Below are 23,209 nucleotides of genomic sequence, written 5' to 3'. Positions count from 1 at the left end.
GGGGGAGGGGCAGAGAGAGAAGGAGACAGAATCCAAAGCAGATTCCAGGCTCTGAGCTGTCAGCACAGAGTCAGACACGGGGCTCGAACCCACAAATGGTGAGATTGAGACCTGAGCCAAAGTTGACGCTTAACCGACCGAGCCACCCAGGCACCCATATTTCTTTATTTTTAATTAATCTCTACAGCCAATGTAGGGCCTGAACTCATGACCCCAAGATCAAGAGTCACATGCTCTTCCAACTGAGCCAGCCAAGTGCCCCAGAGAAATCTATTTTAAGATTCAATAACAATGTTTATTTTCATGGCTAGAATAAAATTGAGCCATCATTTCTTTTAGCTATTCAGAAGACACAAAAACAATCCTTTTTCAAGTTTATCACTTCAGTCTAATTCATTTTTCTTTCAGTTACTGCTGTTCTTTCTTTTTTAAGAGCAAGTAAAGATAATTAACTCTAAAGTTGTCCTTTAAACCAAAACATTTTGGTCCTTTTGGTTTCAGAAGAAAATTTGACAACATTCTAGATTAGTGATGGGAAGAAACTCTAAAAAGGAATTAGTTAGGGAATTTGGGACTGAGCATCTTTAGTAAAAAGCCTGATATTTTAGTGCTCATTACAAAGCTGCATTCTTGTTGACACTTATTAAAACAGGGTAATTGGCCATTTTACACTAATGGCAAACACTTATATTTCTAAGTAAGTTGACTCATATATTCAGAATTCATATTTTTAAAAGTATAAACAAAGTCAGTCTTAAGACAGAGCAAGCATAAATTTCTAGGGAAACCAAGAGTCTCCAGCCTAAAATACTTGTCTCCTCTGTTTGCTGATTCCTGAAATTCTTTTAAAAGCCTCTTAATCCTCAACTAACTTAAAATGTAAACACCATTTAGAGAGTTAGCACATTCATTAAGTGATTGTTATAAGATGCTTTTCTTAGTCTCCATTTATTTACTTGTTTTTGAAAAACTAATTAACTGCAAGGCACCTGATGAGGTAATATGAGGATTATAAAGATGTTGAAGATATAACGCTTACTATCTAGAAATTCCTGCTCAGTAAAAAAGAAAAGAGAAGAGAAAAGAAAAGAAAAGAAAAGAAAAGAAAAGAAAAGAAAGAGAAGAGAAGAGAAGAGAAAAGAAGAAAAAGAAAAAAAGAAATGTTACAAAGGAGAAAAAGTTTAATTCTCATTTTCTTAATTCTCCACTTTCCTCATTGAGATCCTATGGAGAGAGGGAGATGCCGTCATACTAGTGATGAGTACAGTACAATCTGAAAAGACAGAACATAAGGTTCTGAGAGAGGTTAAAGGTTCAAAAGACTGTTTCAGTTTCTGCCTCATACCAACTCAGTTTAGGCATATAACTCTTGACCTAAAAATTTTTAAATTATCAAGTGGGGCTTGCAGTAAGGACTAAATCTATTGATCTGAGTTTTGGAAATGAGACATTCTTAACTGGTTTTATTTTATTATGTAGCTCATTCCTGTTACCAACTGTCCAATGGATGGTGGGTCATTTGGCCAAGTGAAAGCTCCTCCCATGAAGATAACAAATGTAATTCTGCCTAGTGGATTCAGCCATTACTTGGGATCTGACTTCACTTTAACTCCTGAAGCTGAAGGTATTTTGACAAAAAGTTTCAGAATGAACGTAAAAGCAAACAAACACTTCATTTGAAACAAAAATCTCACTTTGACTTCTAATACTACTTAAAATTGCATTTTTAAATTTACATTTCCTAAAATTGCATGTTTGTTCAAGTTTCATGTGGCCATTCTGACTTTAGAGTCTATAGTTTTGGGGAGTTTTGTTCAACTACTAATATTTTGTAACTAAACATTTGCTCGTAATGGGAACTTTGTGATACTTGCACAATTATTTTCTGAATTATGTATTTTCAAAGGCTTTGTTTTCATAGCGTATAACTGCTAAAACCAATTCTCTTGTACATCCTGCTAAAAGTAGAAATCAGAGGTTTAAAAATATCTGTGACAACAGATTCTTGGGGTACAAAGAGAAGATTGGATTTTATCCTTGAAACCACAAGTAAAGCATGCAGCTAATACTAGAGAAAAGTTTCAAGAGATACAGCTCGAAAGGAGGGAGTATATTAAAAGGACAGGGCATGGAAATGTATCCTTCTATTACACACATTTTAATTCAGGCTTAGATCAAACCTATTCCCTAATTCCATATCTTCACTGGCTATCTTGTTGGTGAAAGTGGGGATAGCCACTCCTCTCAGGGCTCACCTCTTCCATTCCCTGTAACATTCCACTTTGCTTGGGACCACTGGTGGCAATAAAATTGAACATCATGAATTTATAAAATGATCTAAGAGCCTACCAAGAACAGTATATTGTTCTGTGTGATTATTTCAAGAAGAAACTCAGTTAAAAGAAACCCCAAATCATTTACTTTGTTAAGATGTTATTTTTTTAACTTATTTTTCATACTTCTACATACTAAATGGCTTTAAGATTTTAGTCACGGTGAGAATTTTTATGCTTCTGTCTGATAGATATAACTATTAGTAAAATAGGACATACTAAATTTTTAGCCTCCTTAACAGTACAATGTCCTCTTCGGGAATGGCATCAATATCTTTTTTTTTTTTTCCTGGCACTAGTTCATTCCTGAATTCATCTCCATAACATCCTCAGATCTGTCTTCAAAACTTGTATGTGACTATATTTGAGGTTTTTCTTGAAAAGTCTTATAATTTCTCTCCTATCTTCTGACTATGTTGCCCCGATTTTTATTTTGAAAAATTATGGTCACTTTGTCTGTACATTTATTACAGCACACAGCTCTAGATATTTATATTTTTAAAAATTACCTAGAAATAATCAAATAGATTCACTAACTCAGACATTTAAGCAGCATTGAGTGCTAGAAATATATTCCAATTCCATAATTTTATTTAAAATTTTAAATTCATGTTATGAAATATGTACAGGATACATTCAGCTCAAGGGCAGCCAAGCTTTATTACTTAATTCATTTCATTACTTACTGCTTCTCATTCTTTCACAATTCCTAATTTCAGACAAAAAAAACAAGAATGCAGGGACTCTGACAAATAATCCTCGGAGCATCCATGCAGAAATAGCTTTTCGGCAACTCAGAGGAATAGATCCCTCTCCGCCTCTTTTATCACATCAGAATATGACATCTCCAACTACACAAATGTACCAGAGCAACCCAGATGAGGGAAGGTAAAACTATTCTGTGTTTTAACATCATTTCTCATCATTAAAAAAAAAAACTCCCCAAATTTGCTAGTCATGTATAAAAATAGAAAACATTATTGGATACTATTATTTATTTACTGAGAGCAGGGAGAAGCTGTCAGATAGCATAAGGCTTCTCCCACATTCACAAAACCTTTCCCAAAGTCCAGTATATTTACTTCATAATTCAAAAAGACTTAGAAATGGCTATCAAGGTAGAATAGTGCTCACCTGATGCTTACATGAGGGAACACTGAAATAAACACTTGTAATTATATTCTCTCTGAAGTCACTTCTCACTAAATGTGCAACATGATTCACTTACATTTTGAACAACAAGATAAATTCAACTCTGAAATCACGAAACACCAAGAATTTTGTTGATTCTTCAAACCTCTTCCTGTAGTTCCGATTTGCCTCTCCTCCAGTCTGGACCCTCTCCCTGGAGGCCAGCTCAGTGCCTAAGAACCTGCTAATTCTCATTAAGAATCCACTCTGTTCAACACCTGTCTGCCTAGATTTCCAGTTATTACCTGTCCCCCAGCTTCTTTGGAGCCAAGCTCCAATTCATCTATTAGTGACCTACTCAACAGCAGATCTAGTGTAGGCCTGGCTCTTGATGTACTGACTTCCTTCCTATTATCAGTCCTCAGGATAACCTGATTTTTAAATGTCCAAAAATAGGATCATTTTCTCTACTGCACTGTCTTTTTGGAATTGAACACATATAAATTACAGAAATTATTTACTGCAGAATGACCTTAAAGTAGCTGATCCATTAGGAAAATAAGTCATATTATTTGACTTATAAATATCTTATTTCTGACAGAATTCCTGGCAGCCACTTTCCAAGATCAAATCGAATGTAACTGCCTAAAGAGAAATGAATATACACTAAGAAACCTATTTCTGTTTAGTAGTTGTACCAAAATTAGCAGACAGTGTTGGTGGAAATATAATATATAAGATAATCATGTTACTTATTTTACTGAAGCACTTCAGTTCCATATGATGATAATTTCTGTCACCCTGGTTGAATTTTACTTTAATATCACCTCTCTTAAACTTTATGATTATCTTAATTTTTCATTTGAATTTCTATATTAAAAAAATCATGAACCATTATATCCTACAATTTGAAAAGATAGAAGTAGCGTAAAACAAAGTCCAGAGAATCAAATATTTAGTGCTGATATTGGAAGCATTTAGTTACAAACTCTTATTGTGGTCTGTCATATGAAGACACTAAGAAAAGGTAATTCTAGTAAATATGCATATTTTATTTGCTGAATATCTGTTCGTTTGAAGTTAACAAAAACTAAAGTATACATTTCTTACCAAACACAGCTATTACTAAAGCAAGTTGAGCTTTGCTCATTGAATTACAAACTAGTTTTTTAGGACTAAAATTGGGGAAAAGTACACTTAAGCCAGATCTGTCCTAAGAATTGTTTAGACATGCAAATTATGGGCATCAGTAGTACTTCCTGAAGGTGGCTAATTGCAGGTGCAACCAGGCATTCGTGCTCTAAGAATAAAAAAGAACTATTTCAAATACAAAATGTGTTAATTGTACCCATAGTGTACAAGCAGTTTGAGGCTAAAAAGAACATATGTTCAAACTGAGTGGACACTTTTAAATTTGAGATCCTTAATAATTTATTTCACTGGAAATAATTTATCTAAAATTTTACACTGCATAGTACTAGGGCACATCACAAATAAATCAAATATGGTTTTGAATTTGATTGTTTTATTAGATACAGCTCTTTAAATTAATGACTAAATTGCCAATCATATTTTGATATAAATGGGCTCTACAATTCATGAATTATTCTACTAAAATTTTCCAAGTATTGGTTCAACACTGCATGTAGTTTTCATACTATTTTAGATGTTCCTTACATGAAAATAAATTTTTACTAAAATATTTGTATTTTTTAATCTACCTGGAAATAGGCTTAAAGATATTTTGGAAACTAATTCCAATGTGTTTGCAACAATATTGTATCTTTTCTTCTTCAAATGCTATATATGCTTATGATTTAATCATGTAATGCTTAAAATTTCAAACCCAATACAGATTGATTTTATACTTTTTAATGTGTGGTTTTTAAACAACTGTTACTCTTAGCTGAAAATAAGATCCTTTGTTTAAAAAACAACTCTGCAGTTCTTATGATGTCCAGAAGATGTCTTTCTTGCCCTTTAGTTTTAACAACTGCTTCCCTTACAGTGTTTGGATGAGTGTCTGCTCTTCATTCTTTGTTACTAACTTGGCATCGCCAGCTTTTTTTCTTTGATGACAATGTATAAATGAAATACTGAATATGTGTTACTTTTATAATGAAAATTGCCTTTTCAAATAATAAATCTGGTGGGAAAAATAAGTGCAACTGGCTTTCATTAGACAAAAAGAATTTACAAGAATTAGAAAAGTATAAAGCAGGAAAACATAACTCATTATTCAGCATCCACTTAACATTTAGCATATTTTCTCCAACCATTTTTCCTATCCATTTGGAATATACTTGAGATGATCATTTGATTTTTATGTACTACACATTGTTAAATCTTGAGATATCATTTCTATTATAAAATTTTAATTACATCTGAATTTCCTGAAAGAAGTAAATGAATTTATAATACATAATTTGATATAACATTAAAAAATATTAACATGTATTTAGGCATTATTAGGCGACATACAGAAAATAGACACAGATCCAACCTTTAGAACATTTTAACTTAAAACGTGATAGGGGCGCCTGGGTGGCTCAGTCGGTTAAGTGTCCATCTTCAGCTCAGGTCATGATCTCACAGTTCATAGGTTTAACCCCATGTTGGGCTCTGTGCTGATAGCTCAGAGCCTGGGGCCTGCTTCAGATTCTGTGTCTCCCTCTCTCTGTCTCCCTCTCCCTCCCCCCACTCACGCGCGCGCACTCTCTCTCTCTCTCTCAATAAATAAAAACATTTTAAAAATGGGAAAATGTGATAAATTATTTCATATAAAAGCAATGAGGAAGATCATTACTAAGGTAATTTGCACAGTTCTGAATTTTTTTCTGCCATGATGGCAGATGACACTGACATGATATACAACATAATCCCCTGAAAATGCCTAGATAGGTTAAACTGTTGGTTATGTACAGTTCATAAAATAATAGCTATAACTGCATCCCTTTCCTGTTCAACAAAACAAAAAAATGTAATTGAACATGAGAGATGTTTTTGTAGGAATGACTTTATTTTTTTAATGTTTTTTAATTTTTTTTTTTATTATTTATTTTTGAGAGAGACAGAGCGGGAGTGGGAGAAGGGCAGAGAGAGAGAGGGAGACAAAGAATCAGATACAGGCTCCAGGCTCTGAGCTGCCAGCACAGAGCCTGATGCGGAGCTTGAACCCACGGACCACAAGATCATGACCTGAGCTGAGATGATGCCCAACTGATTGAACCACCCAGGCACTCCTAGGAGTGACTTTAAATCTGCCCTAAATTATTTAAGTAAGTAATTCACAAACTGAGCAATTTTAAGTTATAGTTACAAATTATTTGTAACATACCTCACAACTCATTACAACAAAACAGGCAAATAGTGCTTTAAATTTACAAACTACTAGCCCATATTTTACATAGTTTATCCTAATACCACTCTATGAAGTAGATAAGACATTTATTGTCTCCATTTATAAAGAAACTGGCTCAAGGAAAAGAGTAGATATCATACCAAATCCTAGGGTTTTTTTCCACTCCAAATTCATTACTTTTTCAATTACTACAAGTGAACTGACATTTAATTATTACTAATATGTAATCAGCAGTAGTAGAGCCCTAATGTATGTAAAAGCTATAAACTATTCATCCTCTTCCAGTATATTTAGCTTAAGGAAAATGCATAATTTCCACAGTAAAATTAGTTCTTTGCCCCCAGCAAATGTCCTGACAGATTTATTTTGCATGCAGTCATATGCATGAATATAGACTTGTTTTAAATTAAAAAATATTTCCACAAACAACCTTGAAAACTAAAGTTAGGGCACTTTATAGGTTAGGAGCCTGTAACGCTGAACTGAATATAGATGATGTCAAAGTGATCTTCTGATTTCTGTATATGAAGATTGACCATAATAAAGTAATTATCCAATAAGAACTTTATTATTTACTTCTTTTTGTATTGTTCTAGACTTCTCTGTTGACACAAAATTAACTATGGTCATGCACATATTTTTGCCTAGAATATTTAGTATGCACTGTGTGTATGTTTGCAGGCACTCATGACCAGTTTTAAAATAATTCTTGCATTTAAGTAACATGCCATTTCACTCTTTATTCATAATATTTCATACATTATAAAAACTGTTTAATGTTTTTAAACATTAGATCTTACTGTTTGTTAGTCATGCTATGGGCTCTTAGCTTCAATTAAATGTTACCTACATAAAAAGAAGTAAATTATTTACAGTTCTATAAGAGTAGAAGCAAGCACTTACGGCCAAGTTCTGTTGGTTATTCAATGAATCTGATCAAATCAGTTCTTTTTATGAGAAAGAAACTGGCTGGGTTTTTTTTTTATTCCTCTTACTATAATACTTAGAGCTTCTGGATGACCTCCAAGTGCTTAACTACTCTTCTTATTCATCTCTCTGCATTTACCTTCACAAATAAAATATTTTTAAAGACTTTTTAAAAGTAATCTCTACACCCAACGTGGGGCTCTAACTTACAACCCCTAGATCAAGAGTCACATACTCTACCCACTGATCCAGCCGGGCACCTCAGTTGAAATATTTTTAAAGAAAAAAGTATAAAAATTGCAATTTTAGCTCACAGCTGCCTTTTATTAGAACTAGGTCAGCAAGAAGCACACAGTTATTTTATTAGTAATATTTTATTTCTGGAAGTTTTTATCTTATAAGAATATGAATTATAATATTCTTTATTATTCTTTGTCTTTAATTTGTGAATAAAAATACTTTGTAAACTACTGAAAAGACATTTCTCAGACCAAATCTGTGCATTTTTTATCTTTAAATTTTGTTTTGGTGATGATTTTTCCTTATAATTAAGATAAAATGAATGATTTTATAGCCAAAACATGAAATGCTGTAACCTCAAAATAGAATAGTATATTCTAAGGAACTCAGACGTAGCTTTGAAAGTGGTAATTATCTGAAACCACATTATTTATCACTTATGTTTCATGTATTAGACCATACCTTAACTATATAGTCTCTTAAGTAAATCAAAGGCCAACTCATCAATATCATCATTTTCCATATAAAATACATGTGATTCTGAAATGCTAAGTTTAAAATTAGAATAGATATTTCCTTATATTGTATCATTTAAAATAAGAGTGTTCCCATAGGCTCTGAATAAAATTCTGTTAATTAACTTACAAATGTTTAAATATATTTAATACCAGCAGAGTTACATTTTTAAACATTACAAAGAGAAAAAAAGGTTAGTGATGATCTTCCTATTTTTGTAAACCATTTATGGTTACATCTATTTTTAAGTAACAGTATCTATATTTTAAATAGAAAAAAAATAAGATCATATGGTTTAAAAACTGTAGATTTTAATCAGGGATCTGCATGTTTTACAACTTGCTTATTTTAAAACATTTTTTCTAGAAAATGTTTTAGATAACTTTAACAGTTTGGCTGTACTATTTGATCCATCTTTAATTATAACATAATGCCCCCTCTTTCCTCAAAATGTTCTGCCAGTATGTTTCTCAAAGAACAACCAAAAGAGACTAATCTATAAAAAAATATATCAATAACATTTTTAAGTTTCCAATTATTTCTTATTTCTTCCCATCAATTTGGCTGAGAACAGGTATTTACAAACACTGGTAGCCTACTTTCTTATGGTCTTTCTTTTTTTTTAATTTTTTTTTTTTATGAAGTGCTTTAAAAGAGTTCAATCAACCTTAATGGTGCATTTTTAGTTAAGGAAACAGAATGCGGAGAAGTCAATTTGAGCTCCCAGACGAACAAGTGTCTTGAGAAAGAATAGGCATAAATGGGTTTAGAAAACAGGGAGAGTAGGAGTAAAATGCAGTGAGCAGAGCACTCAGGGAAGCCAGATACAATGGAAAGAGTAAAATACTGCAGAGCTTTTTAAGCTACATACAATTGGAACAATGGACTTGATCCAGCCATCTATGTTAAACTGTTAAAAGGTGAAAAGCAAGCTGGAATTCTATAAAGAGTGTTGAGGAACAGTAGATTGAAGAGCTTTAAATCTAAAGAGAATGAATGCAGTCATTCAATAGGATGGAAATGAAGTCAAAATTGGCATATTTCCCTGGTTAATTTACCTTGCGAAGGACTCTGTTCAGTTTTAGGCATTAAGCCATTATTTGCAATGAAATAGTCTTTAAATTGCCACCTTTGGAGTTTTTAAGCAACACAGTGTACATCTATAAATTTCACATGGACATACCACATATTCATACACATATACATGAAAGTAAAAATACAACATATAGATCTCACATAATTGTAACAATTTAATACTATAGTTTACAGCCCACAGCACACTAAGTATGTCAAACTTCCCATTCTCCAAGAACAAAAAAGACTAACTTAGTAACAAAGATGCAAGTGTGCAAGTACAAAAACTTGAAAAAGAAAACTAATCTAGAATAACACATGTAACTCATAGACAAGAATGCTGTGAAATGATTGAATGGCTACATTATTTTTTATTAGCTAGCAGTCAATCAGAAGAGGTTTTATTTTTACATTTTTGGAAAACTTTTACTGAATATGTTGATATACTTTCCTGATTTAGTAATTAGAATAAATGAAATTTTATCTTCAATGATTTATGCTGACTGGGCGACGGTTGTGCATGATTTACAATTTCAGAAAAACGTAGCTGAAGGAAGTGTGTGGCATGTATCTTGTACAGAGGATATTACCTTGAAAGTTGCTTATAGCCAAGGTCTGATGTTATATTATTATTATGTTTTTTTTTCAACGTTTTTTTTTTTTTTTTTTAATTTATTTTTGGGACAGAGAGAGACAGAGCATGAACGGGGGAGGGGCAGAGAGAGAGGGAGACACAGAATCGGAAACAGGCTCCAGGCTCCGAGCCATTAGCCCAGAGCCTGACGCGGGGCTCGAACTCACGGACCGCGAGATCGTCGCGGGGCTCGAACTCACGGACCGCGAGATCGTGACCTGGCTGAAGTCGGACGCTTAACCGACTGCGCCACCCAGGCGCCCCTATTATTATTATGTTTAATGAAGGTAGGAGTACATCTGTGGAAACAGATCTAAAACATCTATAAATAGAAACTAAGTAAGACTAAAGTCCAAACATGAGCAGGTTGGACTATTAACTCTCAAAAAGAATAATTATGAGAATGTTAAGTTATAAAATCATCATCCTTTTTTGTTACTACATACTTTAAATACTTATTTATTCTCTTTAGACTTAAGCATTAACTGACCAATACTGACATTATCAAAGATTTAAAGGGTAGCTACAACAGACTTCAACAATGAAGAGTTCCTAGTATCATGGAACTGTTTCAAGTTTTTAAACACTGATACTATTCCTTTGATATTTATCACTTATTCATTTGCATGTGTGATCAAGCTTACCACAGCTAAATGGCCTATATATTAAAGAGGTAAACACGTGAATAATGTTATAGCAAAGAATAGAGGATACACAAGTAACAAAAAGAGTAATATAAATCAAAGAGCTGTCCTCCCACATAATAGATCACTTCTATTTCATGACATTATACCCTTATTGTTCTTTTGCACTTATAAAAGATGTATACCTCACCATCTGGGAGGCCAAAACCTCAATTATAGACAGTTATAAAATCTTCAATTGAACATATCAGTATAACAAAGAAAGCAATATCAGAACCAATCCCAAGATCTATGAAATTATTTCCTCTAGGAATTACAAACTTAGAAGACTTCAGGGACCTGCCAAATATGAAGGAGACCAGATATAAGAAAAATTCACAGCCAGAAATATAATCAACTGCACTTTCACTGAAATAAAATGTGCTAGTTTCTGTTTGCCCTCCCATATCTACTTTGCACCTTTTTCCTGATTTGTGACTCTAGAGAATGACTCATGGACAACATCAACCAGGGTTCTTGTTCTATCTGGCAGTTGGGTTAGCCAATGGAAGACACTGCAGTATATCAAAGAGAGTAAGAATGAATAAAATTTAGGCTTTAGTAGTAACTGTATTCCTTTACAAGGGCCCCAGCTCCTCTTGCGCTCTCCTAAAACTTTCTGGATTCTCACAAACTCCCACCTCTTACACTTCAGGCCTGAGGCTGTTGCAGATTTGTAATGTATCACCAATGCTGGTCTTTTATGATTACTCATCTGGTTTGAAACTGACACCTGACACCTTTTTCTTCCACAGAAAGATGTGTTTTTTGTTGTTGTTTTTTATTTTAGAGAGAGAGATTGCATGTGTATGAGCCAGGGAGAGAGAGAGAGAGAGAGAGAATCCCAAGGAGGGGATTCAGCACACTCAGCACAGAGCCCAATGCAGGGCTTGATCCCATGACCCTGGGAACATGATCCTGAGCCAAAATCAAGAGTCGGATGCTCAACCGACTGAATCACCCAGGCGCCCCTACAGCAAGATGTTAATGTAAGGCTGGAGTTGTGATGTGCAGCATGAAATATAGACTTGAATTCTAGGAACTACATTTTTTAATTAGTATTGTGGCAAAAAAAAAAAATGTGTTCACAAACATAGGAACTAATTATGGATAAAATCTTTGCAGTTTTTACATACTACTCCTGCAATGTCTATAAAATTCTGGTATTTCAATGAAACTTTACTTTTCAATTCACTAAATTCCATTTATAACAATTCATTCTCATTATCAAAATTGGGAAAACTGCACAATTATTTCATGTTCATAAAGTTTGAAATCATGTAAACATTGCAATCTAGTCTTTAACTCCCCATTGTTAGAAGTGTCATGCTGGCCACCACTTGCTTTTCTGGAAATAAATTTTAGCCTAAGTAAGGGGGTTAGATTACTTCTTATCAAACTTGCAAAGATAAAATTTCTCTAGGATTGAGTAAAGTAAACAATATGTCTGAGTAACTACTAGGGAATGTTTTTCCAGAGAAATTTTCAGAGCATTTAGATGTAGTATCGGCCCAAAAGGCTGTCCTTAAAGCAATCTTCACTAGTGATCTGAGCCAAGAATTTTGTGGATGATTTGCACAAATCAATTTTCCTGGTTGAAAAAACTCTCTACAAAACCGTGGTTGACTAAGCACCAAACATATTGTGCAGCACAACAACCTATGGTATTGTGGATCTGGTTCATTAAGTTCTCAGTTCTATTCCACCCCCACCTGTACTGTAGAGTTTCCCCCTCGATTGTAGGTAATTTTCTATTTGGGGCTGAAAGCCTAAAGAATTATTTTTCTTTATTATTAAATCTTACTAACTATTGCTCTATGCTATGCTCAGAATTTTTCTCTTTCTTTTATTGGCGGCCAGTGTTTGAAGCTAATGGCCCTTCTCTGTAGTTGCTGATGGTGATTTTTTTTTTTATTATTCCTGTTGTTGTAGTTGTTGATTATTATGTTAGAAATTGGGGGACAGTGATTCATTTGCCTATCTTAATCTAGAAGTTCCTACCTGAAGATTTTCATGTCTTTCCCAAACACAAAAATAATTTATGTGCTACTTTACTGTCCAAAACACTGAGTAAAGTTCTATTAATCTAAAGGGAACGTAGTGTATTAAAGATTGTTTTTTATCAAAGCTAGTAGCAATAAAATGAGTTTGATTAGTAAATTCAAGAAGTATATACATAGAAACTTTTGAGGAAAGTTAGACAAAATAGGAGATCCAAGAGAAGTAAAGAGTGTTTTGCATTTTTTCAACCCAAGGAGTAAGAAAATTAAGGATACTACCTGCCAAGGACTATGGTTTTGGTAAAGATTAACCTCATGACTACTCTTAGTTGTCCTGGCAATGGGAACCTCACCAATGAAAGTGGTATTATAATGAAAACAAAAACAAAACACCAAACTCATGCACATGAAGTGCATGACAATCACAGGCAAAGTAACTCACGGTCTGGCTAGCTCTACCTTGGGAAGACGTCTAGGGATGTTGTTTGAGAGTGGTTTGTACTCTTTTTAATCAGTTAAGGTAATTAAGTGCTATGTATCCATACTAACTTACCCGTTATATTTATGGCACTCACAACCTGGAAGGGTTTTTGCATGGAGAAAATGTAGTTGCTTATTATCTTCCTGTCAAGTGTAAGATGGCTGGGGATTGAAGGAATTGTAGCTCCTTGTTTACATAGCTTTCCCCATCCTTTGCTGTGGGCCCAGGTTTACTCTGCACAAAGAGAAAAGTGGGATTAGAAGTAAGAGTCAACACAGAAGTTCCTTGCTCCCATCAAGAATCATACTGACCCCACAAATAGAGATAACTGGATTGTACATCTATGCTCTTCTCAGCAGCAGTAGAAAATGCCACAAATAATTTAACATTTGCACACAATTTTTCCTGTGACTTTTGCAAACATCTCAGCCATATCTTTAACTTACTGATGAAAAGAATTTCTAATCAGGTTCACCTTCACAAAATCTTTGTTTCTACTCAGAGTACATAATTGTCTCCTGCACTCAATAAACTGTGGTATAAGAAGAAATATATTCGATCTTTCTCCCTGGTTTCTGACACAACACTCCAAAAACTCTTGGAATTTCCTGAGTGATATGAGTATCTTTTGTCATTCGTAAGGAACCCCTTTAGAGCACATCCGAGTTTATGCTAATGAGGTGACCCAGGGTGGGGCTCCTAGAAAGCATCTGGATGGAACTGATCATCAGAAAAACCAAGTGATTAGAGGGTTGGGACTTTCAACCCCACTTACAACCTCTGGGAAGGCGAAGCAGGGTGAAAGCTGGAGAGTAGAGATCTAGAACAACTCTTCAGTGAGGGCTTGATGAGCTTTGAGGTTGTTAAACCCACATGGCAGGATGGTTGGCACACCCAGTTCCACAGGGACAGAAGATCCTATACTAGGGACACTTTTGGACCTTGCTCTGTGTACCTCTTCTTCGTCTCTATCTTCATAATATCTTTTATAAGAAGCTGGTAAACGCAAGTAAATGTTTCTCTGAGTTCTGTGAGCTACCTGAGCAAATTAGTCAAATCTGAGGAGTGGGCTGTGGGAACCTCCAATTTATAGCCAAAGAGTCAAAAGCACAGGTACCAACCTGAACTTCAGGCTTGTGAGATTGAGCTCTCAACCTGTGGGATCTGAAGCTATCTCCAGAAAGACAGTGTCAAAACTGAGTTAAATTTGTGAAACACCTAGTTGGTTGACTGAGAATTGGGAGAATTGCTTGGGGGTGTGGAAAAAACACACTGGAACATGTAAAGAATACTAGATAAATCATCTCTAGATAAAACTAACAGATGTCAGTATAAGCAGTGTATAAGCAGCATATTAGAATGGCCTCTAAGAATTGCCCCACAAGATACTTTTTAACCACAAATAGAACAATTGTAACTTTGCAGTAGAAAAACCTGGTAAACACCACTTTAAGTGATCAAATTTAATGTCACCAATAAAATATATCAATACCCTGATGTAATGCACTGATAAGAGCACATCAGTTCTGTGATAATCTCACCAAAAATACATAATCTGATCATGAAAAAATACCAGAAAAACTGAAACTAAGGGACATTCTACATGTAACAGGCCAATGACTTTTTAAAAAGGTCAGGGCATTGAGGGGCACCTGGGTGGCTTAGTGGGTTAAGCATCCAATTCTCAATTTCAGCTCAGGTCATGATCTCACGGTTCATGGGTTCAAGCCCCACTTCTGGCTCCAAGCTGACAATGCAGAACCTGCCTGGAATTCTCTCTCTCCCTCTCTCTCTCCCCCTCCCCTTCTCATGCTCTCTGTCTCTCTCAAAATAAATAAACTTAAAAAAAAATACAAATAAAAAGGTCAAGGGCATTGAATAATGAAAACTGAGAAATTGCCGTAGATTGGAGAAAACTAAGGAGACATGACAACTAAGTGTAATATGGGGATTCTGAATTGGATCTTGGACCAGGAAAAGTACATGAGTGGGAAAACTAGTGAAATCTGATAACGTCTGTAGATTAGTTAACAGTAATCACCAATGTGAACAGCTCACACAATCAACAGGAAGGCTAGAAATCCAGGCTCACAGAATGAGCTCCATGGAGAGCTGAGTGGTTAAAATCACAGGTGTTGTCATGACATTGGAATAAATTAGGGTACCAATGCCCTGCTGCTACCTCAGTGTTACTGGGCCTTGGATGTTCCTGCTGCCATTAGAATGGATTCTAACTCTTCCTACTGCTTCACTGCCCATGATTACATTGAAAGCCCCAAGAAGATGGCCAAACGTACACTGCCTGCCAAAACCTTAATTAGGAGAGTTTAAAATAAGCATTGGTATTTTTCACCTTTCCGTGAGAGTTGTGGCCTGCCCACTGATGCTTCCACAGTGGCAAACAAAAGAAAAGGATTCGAATGTTGGGCAGCTCAGTTGGTTAAGCTTCTGGCACTTGGTCGTGAGACTGAGCCCTGTGTTTAGGCTTTGGCTGGCTATGGAGACTGTTTAAGATTCTTTCTCTCTCACTCTCTTTTTTTCTCTCTCTCTCTTTCCCTTTGCCCCTCCTCCACTCTCACTCTCGCTTTCTCAAAAATAAAACAGAGTGGGCAGCTGAAAGATGACAAATATGCAGTACATGAAATGATTTAAACTATTTTATGTTTTTGTATTGTATTTTATTTATTTTGAGGAAGAGACAGCATGAGTAGGAGAGGGGCAGAGAGAGAGGGAGGGAGAGAGAATCCCAAGCAGGCTCCACACTCAGCTGGGAGCCCAAAGCAGTGATCTCACAACCATGAGATCATGACTTGAGCCACAATCAAGAGCCAGATGCTTAACCCAAGCCACCCAGGCACCCCTAAACTATTTTAATGGAGTTGAACAGAAATATTGATGTTTATCTAGAAGTTTTTAAAAAGTGGCTTCACTAGAAGGTGGGTAAACTATGGGAGTTTGTTATTTTGTAAGGTAGGTAATTTCCTACCTTCTTTCTTCAGATTCCTTTGGGAAACTCTTCCTCAACTCTATGTTAGTGTGGGGGCTGCCAATGACAGGGGTAGGCACACAGGACCTGAAGTTGAGACATGGACATTGGCAGAGTGATTTCTTTCTTCAACTGCAATTCTTTTTTTTTTTTTTTATGAAATTTATTGTCAAATTAGTTTCCATACAGCACCCAGTGCTCATCCCAACAGGTGCCCTCAATACCCATCACCCACCCACCCCTCCCTCCCACCCCCCATAAACCCTCAGTTTGTTCTTCTTAACTGGAAGGATGTGTGAGTATGAAGCCTCTGAAAGCATTTGCCTTCTGCCCCTAGGAAAGACTCTCTTTGAAGAATAAAGCAATGCAAACCAAGAGTGGAGAAAGTCCTAATAGTGGTCTTTGAGCCTCTGGGTGCTTTTTTTTTTTTTAATGCAGTCTTAAGATCTACTCTTGAACTTCTCAGTTATGTGAGCTAATACATCTTTTGGGGAGTTCAAGTTCTGTCATTTGCAACCCAAAGTATTCTGACATAGTGTAATGCATAAGATCTAGAAGAAATATACTTTCTGTTTTGAGTTCTAACAAAGAGTAATGAAGAAATACAGTATCCCCACTTCCCACAGCAGGAGTAGGAAGGATATTGGGTCATCAATTCATAAAACAGATTAGTTTTAAAAGTAAAGAAAATGCAACTCCTCTTAGAATCAAAGGAACTATGGCCTGGGGAAAGAAAAGCTGTTAATTGCTTGAGAAAGTCAAAAGCAGGAGTAAAATTCCTAGATTAAAGTCATACCATCAAATCCATGTTTGATACGAGAATTTCTTAATAGGAAAGAAGTAAGAGGGGTGCCTGGGTGGCTCAGTTGGTTAAGTGTCTGACTTCGGCTCAGGTCATGATCTCACGGTTCGTGAGTTTGAGCCCCATGTCAGGCTCTGTGCTGACAGCTCAGAGCCTGGAGCCTGCTTCGGATTCTGTGTTTCCCTCTCTCTCTGCACCACCCTCACTTGTGCTCTGTCTCTGTCTCTGTCTCTCAAAATTGAATAAACATTTTTTAATAATTTTAAAAAATAGGAAATAAATGTTTCATAAGGTTAATTCTCTTAATAAGGTTAATTATTTTAAAAATTAGAATCTGGCCTGCATCAGGTGGTATAAAGCTTAAATAATGTCATAATAAAAGTCAAAGGATCCATTGTCAGATTTATCATTATATATCTATAAAATCCTAACTTCTCTGGAAACTCTGGTTTCTCACCTCTAACACAGCATCTCTAAAACTGTGATTGAACATTAAGAGTTCATTTCAGTCTGACAGTTACATTTTTTTGCTACTGCCAACATACATGAGCTTAGAAAAGCATGAAAAGTAGAATAAATTTCAAATCATACATTCAAGCATAATGCCATATAATTTGAGGATACCCATCTTAAAATTCTTTTTCCAATTGCCTTATGTATTTCATTTTTTCACTGTAGTGTACTTTTAAATCTATTCACTAACTCTTCTTTCAACTTTTGATGTATATCTAGTAATCAATCCATAGCTGCAACCACTTAAAATTTTTTTATTATGTAATAAAATATACAGAACATAAAATTTACCATCTTAATCTTTTATTTTTTTGAATTGTGAAATACACATAAAATTTACCATATGAACCATTTTTAATTGTACAGGATCAATGGCATTAAAAATATTCACAGTATTGTGTAACTATCACCACTATCTATCTCCAGATTTTCACCTTCCAAAACTGATACTCTGTACCCATTAAACAATAACTTCCCCATTCCTCCTTTTCTAAGGCAACAGCCTGGCAACAGCCACTTTACTTTCTGTCTCTATAATTACTCTCCTATAGATAGAACCATACAGTATTTGTCTTTTTGTGACTGGTTTATTTCACTTCGCATTATGTCTTCAAAGTCCACCCATGTTGTAGCATGTATCAGAATTTCCTCCCAAGGCTCAGTAATATTCCATTGTATGTACATACCACATTTTGCTTATCCATTCATCCATCAATGGACACTTGGTTTGCTGCCACCTTTAATGGAATAATGCTGCTATTGTAAATAATGCTGCTATGAAAATCAGTGTACAAATATCTCTTCCATCCCTGCTTTCACATCATGGGGAATATACCCAGAAGTAGAATTTCTGGATTTTATGGTAATTCTATGTTTAATTTTTTTGAGTAACCGCCACACCATTTTTCACAACAGCTGCACCATTTTATATTCCTACAAATAATGCACAAGGGTTCCAATTGAGAACTACTTCTATACATTGAAATGTTTTATTATTTTTAAATGTTTCAAAAACATTGAAACGATCATCTAACCATGCTAATACAGCTATCATTTTCTAAAATCTAAGTCTTCTCATTTGTATATCTCACAGAACTGTAATACTTTATACAATTTTTTATTTTTTCTGCATTCTACATCTTGAGCATTTTCCATATTACAAAGCCCAAAAATATCATTTTAATGCCTGTATTATATTCAACCAAAGGGAAATACTATTTTTCTCTTAATCATTAGACATTTGAACATTTAAGTTGCTTCCAATTTTATGTCATTAAAAGTATGCAATAAACAACATATGTTCATAAGTCCTTTTACTTCTGAGGAATACTTTCTGTAGGAAGGTATTAATCAGTTAAAAAGTTTACATGTTTTTATAGAGTTGTGACAAATATTACTACATTTATTTCCAAAGGGGTCATAACGGTTTCTATTACCCTAGCAATCTCACCAAAATGACCCTTGACAGGAGGTAGTTATCTTTCCATGCATCTCTAATTCTCTAACAAGCTATCACCTAGTAAACACACAATACGTGTTTACCAATTGAACTCATGAATGAATAAATAAGAATGGCATTTAACTGAATCTTCACCATTACCTAATCTTATTTGGTTGCTAATTTATGACAGACAGTGCATTTTAGATGGGGTTAAACTATTTTAAAGCAATGAAAAATTTGGCTTGCAAATCAGAAGGTTCATAAAAAATGAATCATGCCAGCATAAAGGTCTTTCTTGGTATTTAAACATGTTCCTATCCATTGCCAAGTGTAATGTAATTTCACTCAATTATAATCTTTCATTCTAAACATAAAATAGTATTGTGGGATCACTTTCCTAACTTGCCATCTTTTGTAGTATTGGGTAGATTAAACCTTTACTTAGCATTTATGGATCAGCAAACAAAATAGTATCAGCCATCCTCAACTCCAAACCAAAATGTAATTGACTCTAAGTTTTATCTTATTTTGTTCATTTTTCTTGTGAATTTCTATCCATTAAACCATGGGTTCTTTGACATTAAATAATGTTTCCTTTCCATCTTTGTATAAAATTTTGCACAGTAGGAATCAATATTTTTTGTATATAAATATATATATATTATGCTATACATTTATTTTGTTTAATCTAATTGAGGATTTTAAAGAACATGGTAAACGTAAATTATATATGCATTAAAATACACATTAAAAGGACATCCTCTTCATGTTAAAGTACTAGAATAAAATTATCAGATAAAAAGGAAGACAAAGTATCCTGATATTCAGTGTAGTATTCAATTCTTCACAGGTTGTAAATTATAATGGGAATGTTACAAAACTGTCAAATTCTTCCCAAAGCAATCTTCAAGTTAATCAACATAGACAATCACTCTTTTCATTTCTATGGCAATAGGAAAATTTTAAGCAATATCTTTTGATTGGAGTTGTCTTGAAAATTGCTTCGTGTTGGAGGCCTTATTTTAAAATGCAACAAGCCTGAAATATTAAATGTAATTTGTCATGCAGCCTAGAGAAAGAATGAAGCATTTGGTACATTTTTCCTAATTGTTTCTGATTGCTGCCTGGGTAGCTCCAGCACTTCTCCATCTTCAAAATCACCTTCCAGGGCTTTAACATCTTTGACCATTACTTTTAATCAAAGAGGCTGAACATAAAATAACGTGACTATTAGGTAGCAGAAATCTTAACTACACTGGCTTTAACATTTTTATTTAATTGACCTTAAAGACAGAGCCCTCAAAAAGTAAATTGTTAATGAATTCTGATTAAAGTGACAAATTACCTAATGTTAACACTGACATAAATCACTGTCCCAGGAAAAGTGGTCAATACTAAAGTCAGCAGAATTTAGTTTTCCAATGATAATCATGTTTTGTTAAGTCCTGCTTAATAATAAAGTCCATTCTCATACTTAATGTGTGGTTACTTAGAAAACTTATACACATTAAAAATTTGCATGAATTTCCTTCACACTAAAAAGCACTGTTTTTTTAAATTTCCACTACTGTAATCTGAAGTTCCCATGTCCATTCATCCAAGAAGGAAGATATCACTTATTGAGTTAAAATTTGATGAGGTGAAGAAAATATTTGCAGAGTCTAGTAAATAGGGATTATGAAAAGAGGACAAAATATTTCAGAATGTTCTCAGGTAGCATTGCTTTTGTTTCTGAACAGAATGAGTCATTTTGAGAGGAGATAGTAATGGATGGGATATTCGTGCTATAATCAAAAGGAAAGGAAATTAGCTTAGGGCTCTCCTTGTTCACTTTCTCATGAGGCAAATATTCACTATGTGCTCCAGAAGAAAAAGGATAAAAATTCTTCCTGAAGGATTCCACATCACATTCAGGTACATATGTTTAGGATGTATATTTTTAAAGAAAATGTTGGGGAAAAGAGACACAGATTTAAAAAGAAGTCTTTTCATAGAGTAAGTGTAACTTTTAGGATTTCACGGTCCAGTGTTCTAGACCAGAGTATATTTAGGCGTGCAAATGATAGAAGAACAAGTTGCACAGGGATACTGACTAAATTGTGCAATTAAAAGTGTATGCCTCTAAGCTAATTGAGCAATTCAGAATAAAAATATTTTCATTTGATTTTTTCAACATAGAACATGAGGTTTTTTTTTTGGTTTTATTACACGTGTTAGGTCATATGTGCCCTTAATAAAAAAGCTTGTCTCTAAAATTTTATTCATTATTTTTGCCAAGAGAAAAAGTTATATGGGAAACGACTTACAGGGAAAAAAATCCATAGGCTAGTTTTATATAAAAACCACAAATAAAAATGATCCATAGTTTCTTTAAGTTTTTATTAATACCAGTTAACATACAGGGTAACATTCATTTCAGGTGTACAATTTAGTGATTCAACACTTAACACATTCAGTACTCATCACAAGTGCCCTCCTTAATCACCATCACCTATTTAACCCATCCCCAACCCATCTCTCCTGTTTGTTTCTTAATAGATGGTTGCTTCCACAAGTTAATGCATCTCTTTCTTGCATGCTGCTCTTTCTGGTTACATTTTCCACTAATTACAAAGTATTTTAGGAGGAAAATTTCTATGTAAAAATGTGAATCCAATATTTGGCTTGAAGTTCATATGTAACAGAATTTTAACTTTGAAGACTGATAATTATTCTAACATTTGTTTCTGTACATTGGTTTTCATTGAGACTAAAAGCATAAAATGCAGCTCTGGTAAAAAAAAATTAATTACTGGCATACGTTTTATTAAAAACTGCTGTACTTTAAAATTATATTGTTAAAGATGAGCCAGATATGAAAATTTCTTCCGTTAACATTTAGTTATTGCCAGTTCAATAAAATAACATTCCCATATATTTTATTTTACATATTATATATAACATACACTTTGTATAGATGCAAGTATTTTACATATACACATATCTGTAAAAATACATGTATACTTTACACATATACTAAAAATTAAAATTTTATATGCAACATACAAAGAAATTCTAATAATCTTGATAATGTATATATAAATTCAGCAAAGGCTCTAATTTACTATAAAATAAACTCACGTAAAGGATTCCTACAGATATATCACTGAAGTGGTCCAGATTCTAAGCAGTCTCTGATTACCAGAGCTCAAAATTTACCAATATGCCAAATAACTTATTGTAATTTTCAACTGAAATATAACATTTAAAAATAAATATAACATTTCTCTCCCTGTGAAAGCATCAATACTGTAACCACTTACTCATAGAAACTAGTAACTACATATTCCAATTAGTTTCTAGATAAAGGAACTAGTATAAAAACAAAAACCCACTATGCCACTTTTCTTGTTTATATGGTAGCTTGGTGGGTTTTCTTCTGGGGGGGGGGGGTATAGAGATATTTTTTTACTGTCAATTTAATTTTGTACATAATTTTATATTTAAGTATTATAAAAAACAATATGTATTGTTGAAAATATATTAACAGCACAAAAGAGTAATATAAAAAGTTCCCCTTCCCATCAAACCCCAAATTAACCTTAACTTCTATCATAGTTCCTCAGGTAGCCTTCAAAAATACACTTATACAAAGCATGCTCATGCATACATCTAGGTTTAACGTAAGATCATACTATAATTTTTGAATTATACAAACTATAATTTTTAAATGTTTTACTTAAGTTAGACATGTCTGCATAGCAATACATGTAGATATACCTCCTTTTTAACCTAATTTATTTAACCTGTTCCCCATTGAAGACTGTTTTGTATTTTGCTATTACAAACGTTCTAAGTACATCTTTGTACAAATATTGCTGCATACTTAGGTGAGAAATCTGTAAAGGTGGGATAACTGTTAAATATATTTCTAGACATGAAATTTCTGTTAAAGGCAACTGCAGAGCCAAGCAAAATTTCAAAGTGTATCTCCAATCTACTATCCCACCAAAACTGGTTATTGTTGTTGTTGTTATTTATATTTTATGTATACCTTTTGTCGTTGATACTTAGTTTATGTACAAGGTTTTTATTTTTTTTTTTTGTT

At 34.1% G+C, this 23,209-nt stretch overlaps 1 protein-coding gene and 1 long non-coding RNA gene across 7 annotated transcripts in view; one reads left to right on the top strand and one right to left on the bottom strand.

Moving 5' to 3' along the window:
- LRRC9 (leucine rich repeat containing 9) overlaps positions 1-11,425 on the top strand; it is a 141,077-nt gene extending 129,652 nt beyond the window's left edge. For 3 of the 6 annotated variants that reach the window (XM_049611502.1, XM_049611498.1, XM_049611499.1), the window contains 3 exons: positions 1,480-1,624; positions 3,053-3,221; positions 11,171-11,424. In XM_049611502.1, the coding sequence (XP_049467459.1) occupies positions 1,480-1,624; positions 3,053-3,221; positions 11,171-11,228 (372 nt within the window). In that variant the 3' untranslated portion in view covers positions 11,229-11,424. Of the gene's footprint in view, positions 1-1,479; positions 1,625-3,052; positions 3,514-11,170 lie in introns of those variants that run through there. The other 3 variants (XM_049611501.1, XM_049611503.1, XM_049611500.1) reach the window with 2 other exon arrangements.
- On the bottom strand, positions 1,095-16,507 carry LOC125908750 (uncharacterized). The gene is made up of 3 exons (XR_007453424.1): positions 16,367-16,507; positions 13,453-13,614; positions 1,095-1,273 (listed from the first exon to the last, which is right to left on the bottom strand). It is a non-coding gene; the product is annotated as an uncharacterized LOC125908750 (long non-coding RNA).
- Positions 16,508-23,209: the final 6,702 nt, after the last annotated feature.

Source organism: Panthera uncia (assembly GCF_023721935.1).
Source record: "Panthera uncia isolate 11264 chromosome B3 unlocalized genomic scaffold, Puncia_PCG_1.0 HiC_scaffold_1, whole genome shotgun sequence".
Classification (NCBI taxonomy): domain Eukaryota; kingdom Metazoa; phylum Chordata; class Mammalia; order Carnivora; family Felidae; genus Panthera; species Panthera uncia.
The sequence above is the reverse complement of the archived record's forward strand: the minus strand, read 5'-3'. Positions and strand labels throughout refer to the sequence as shown.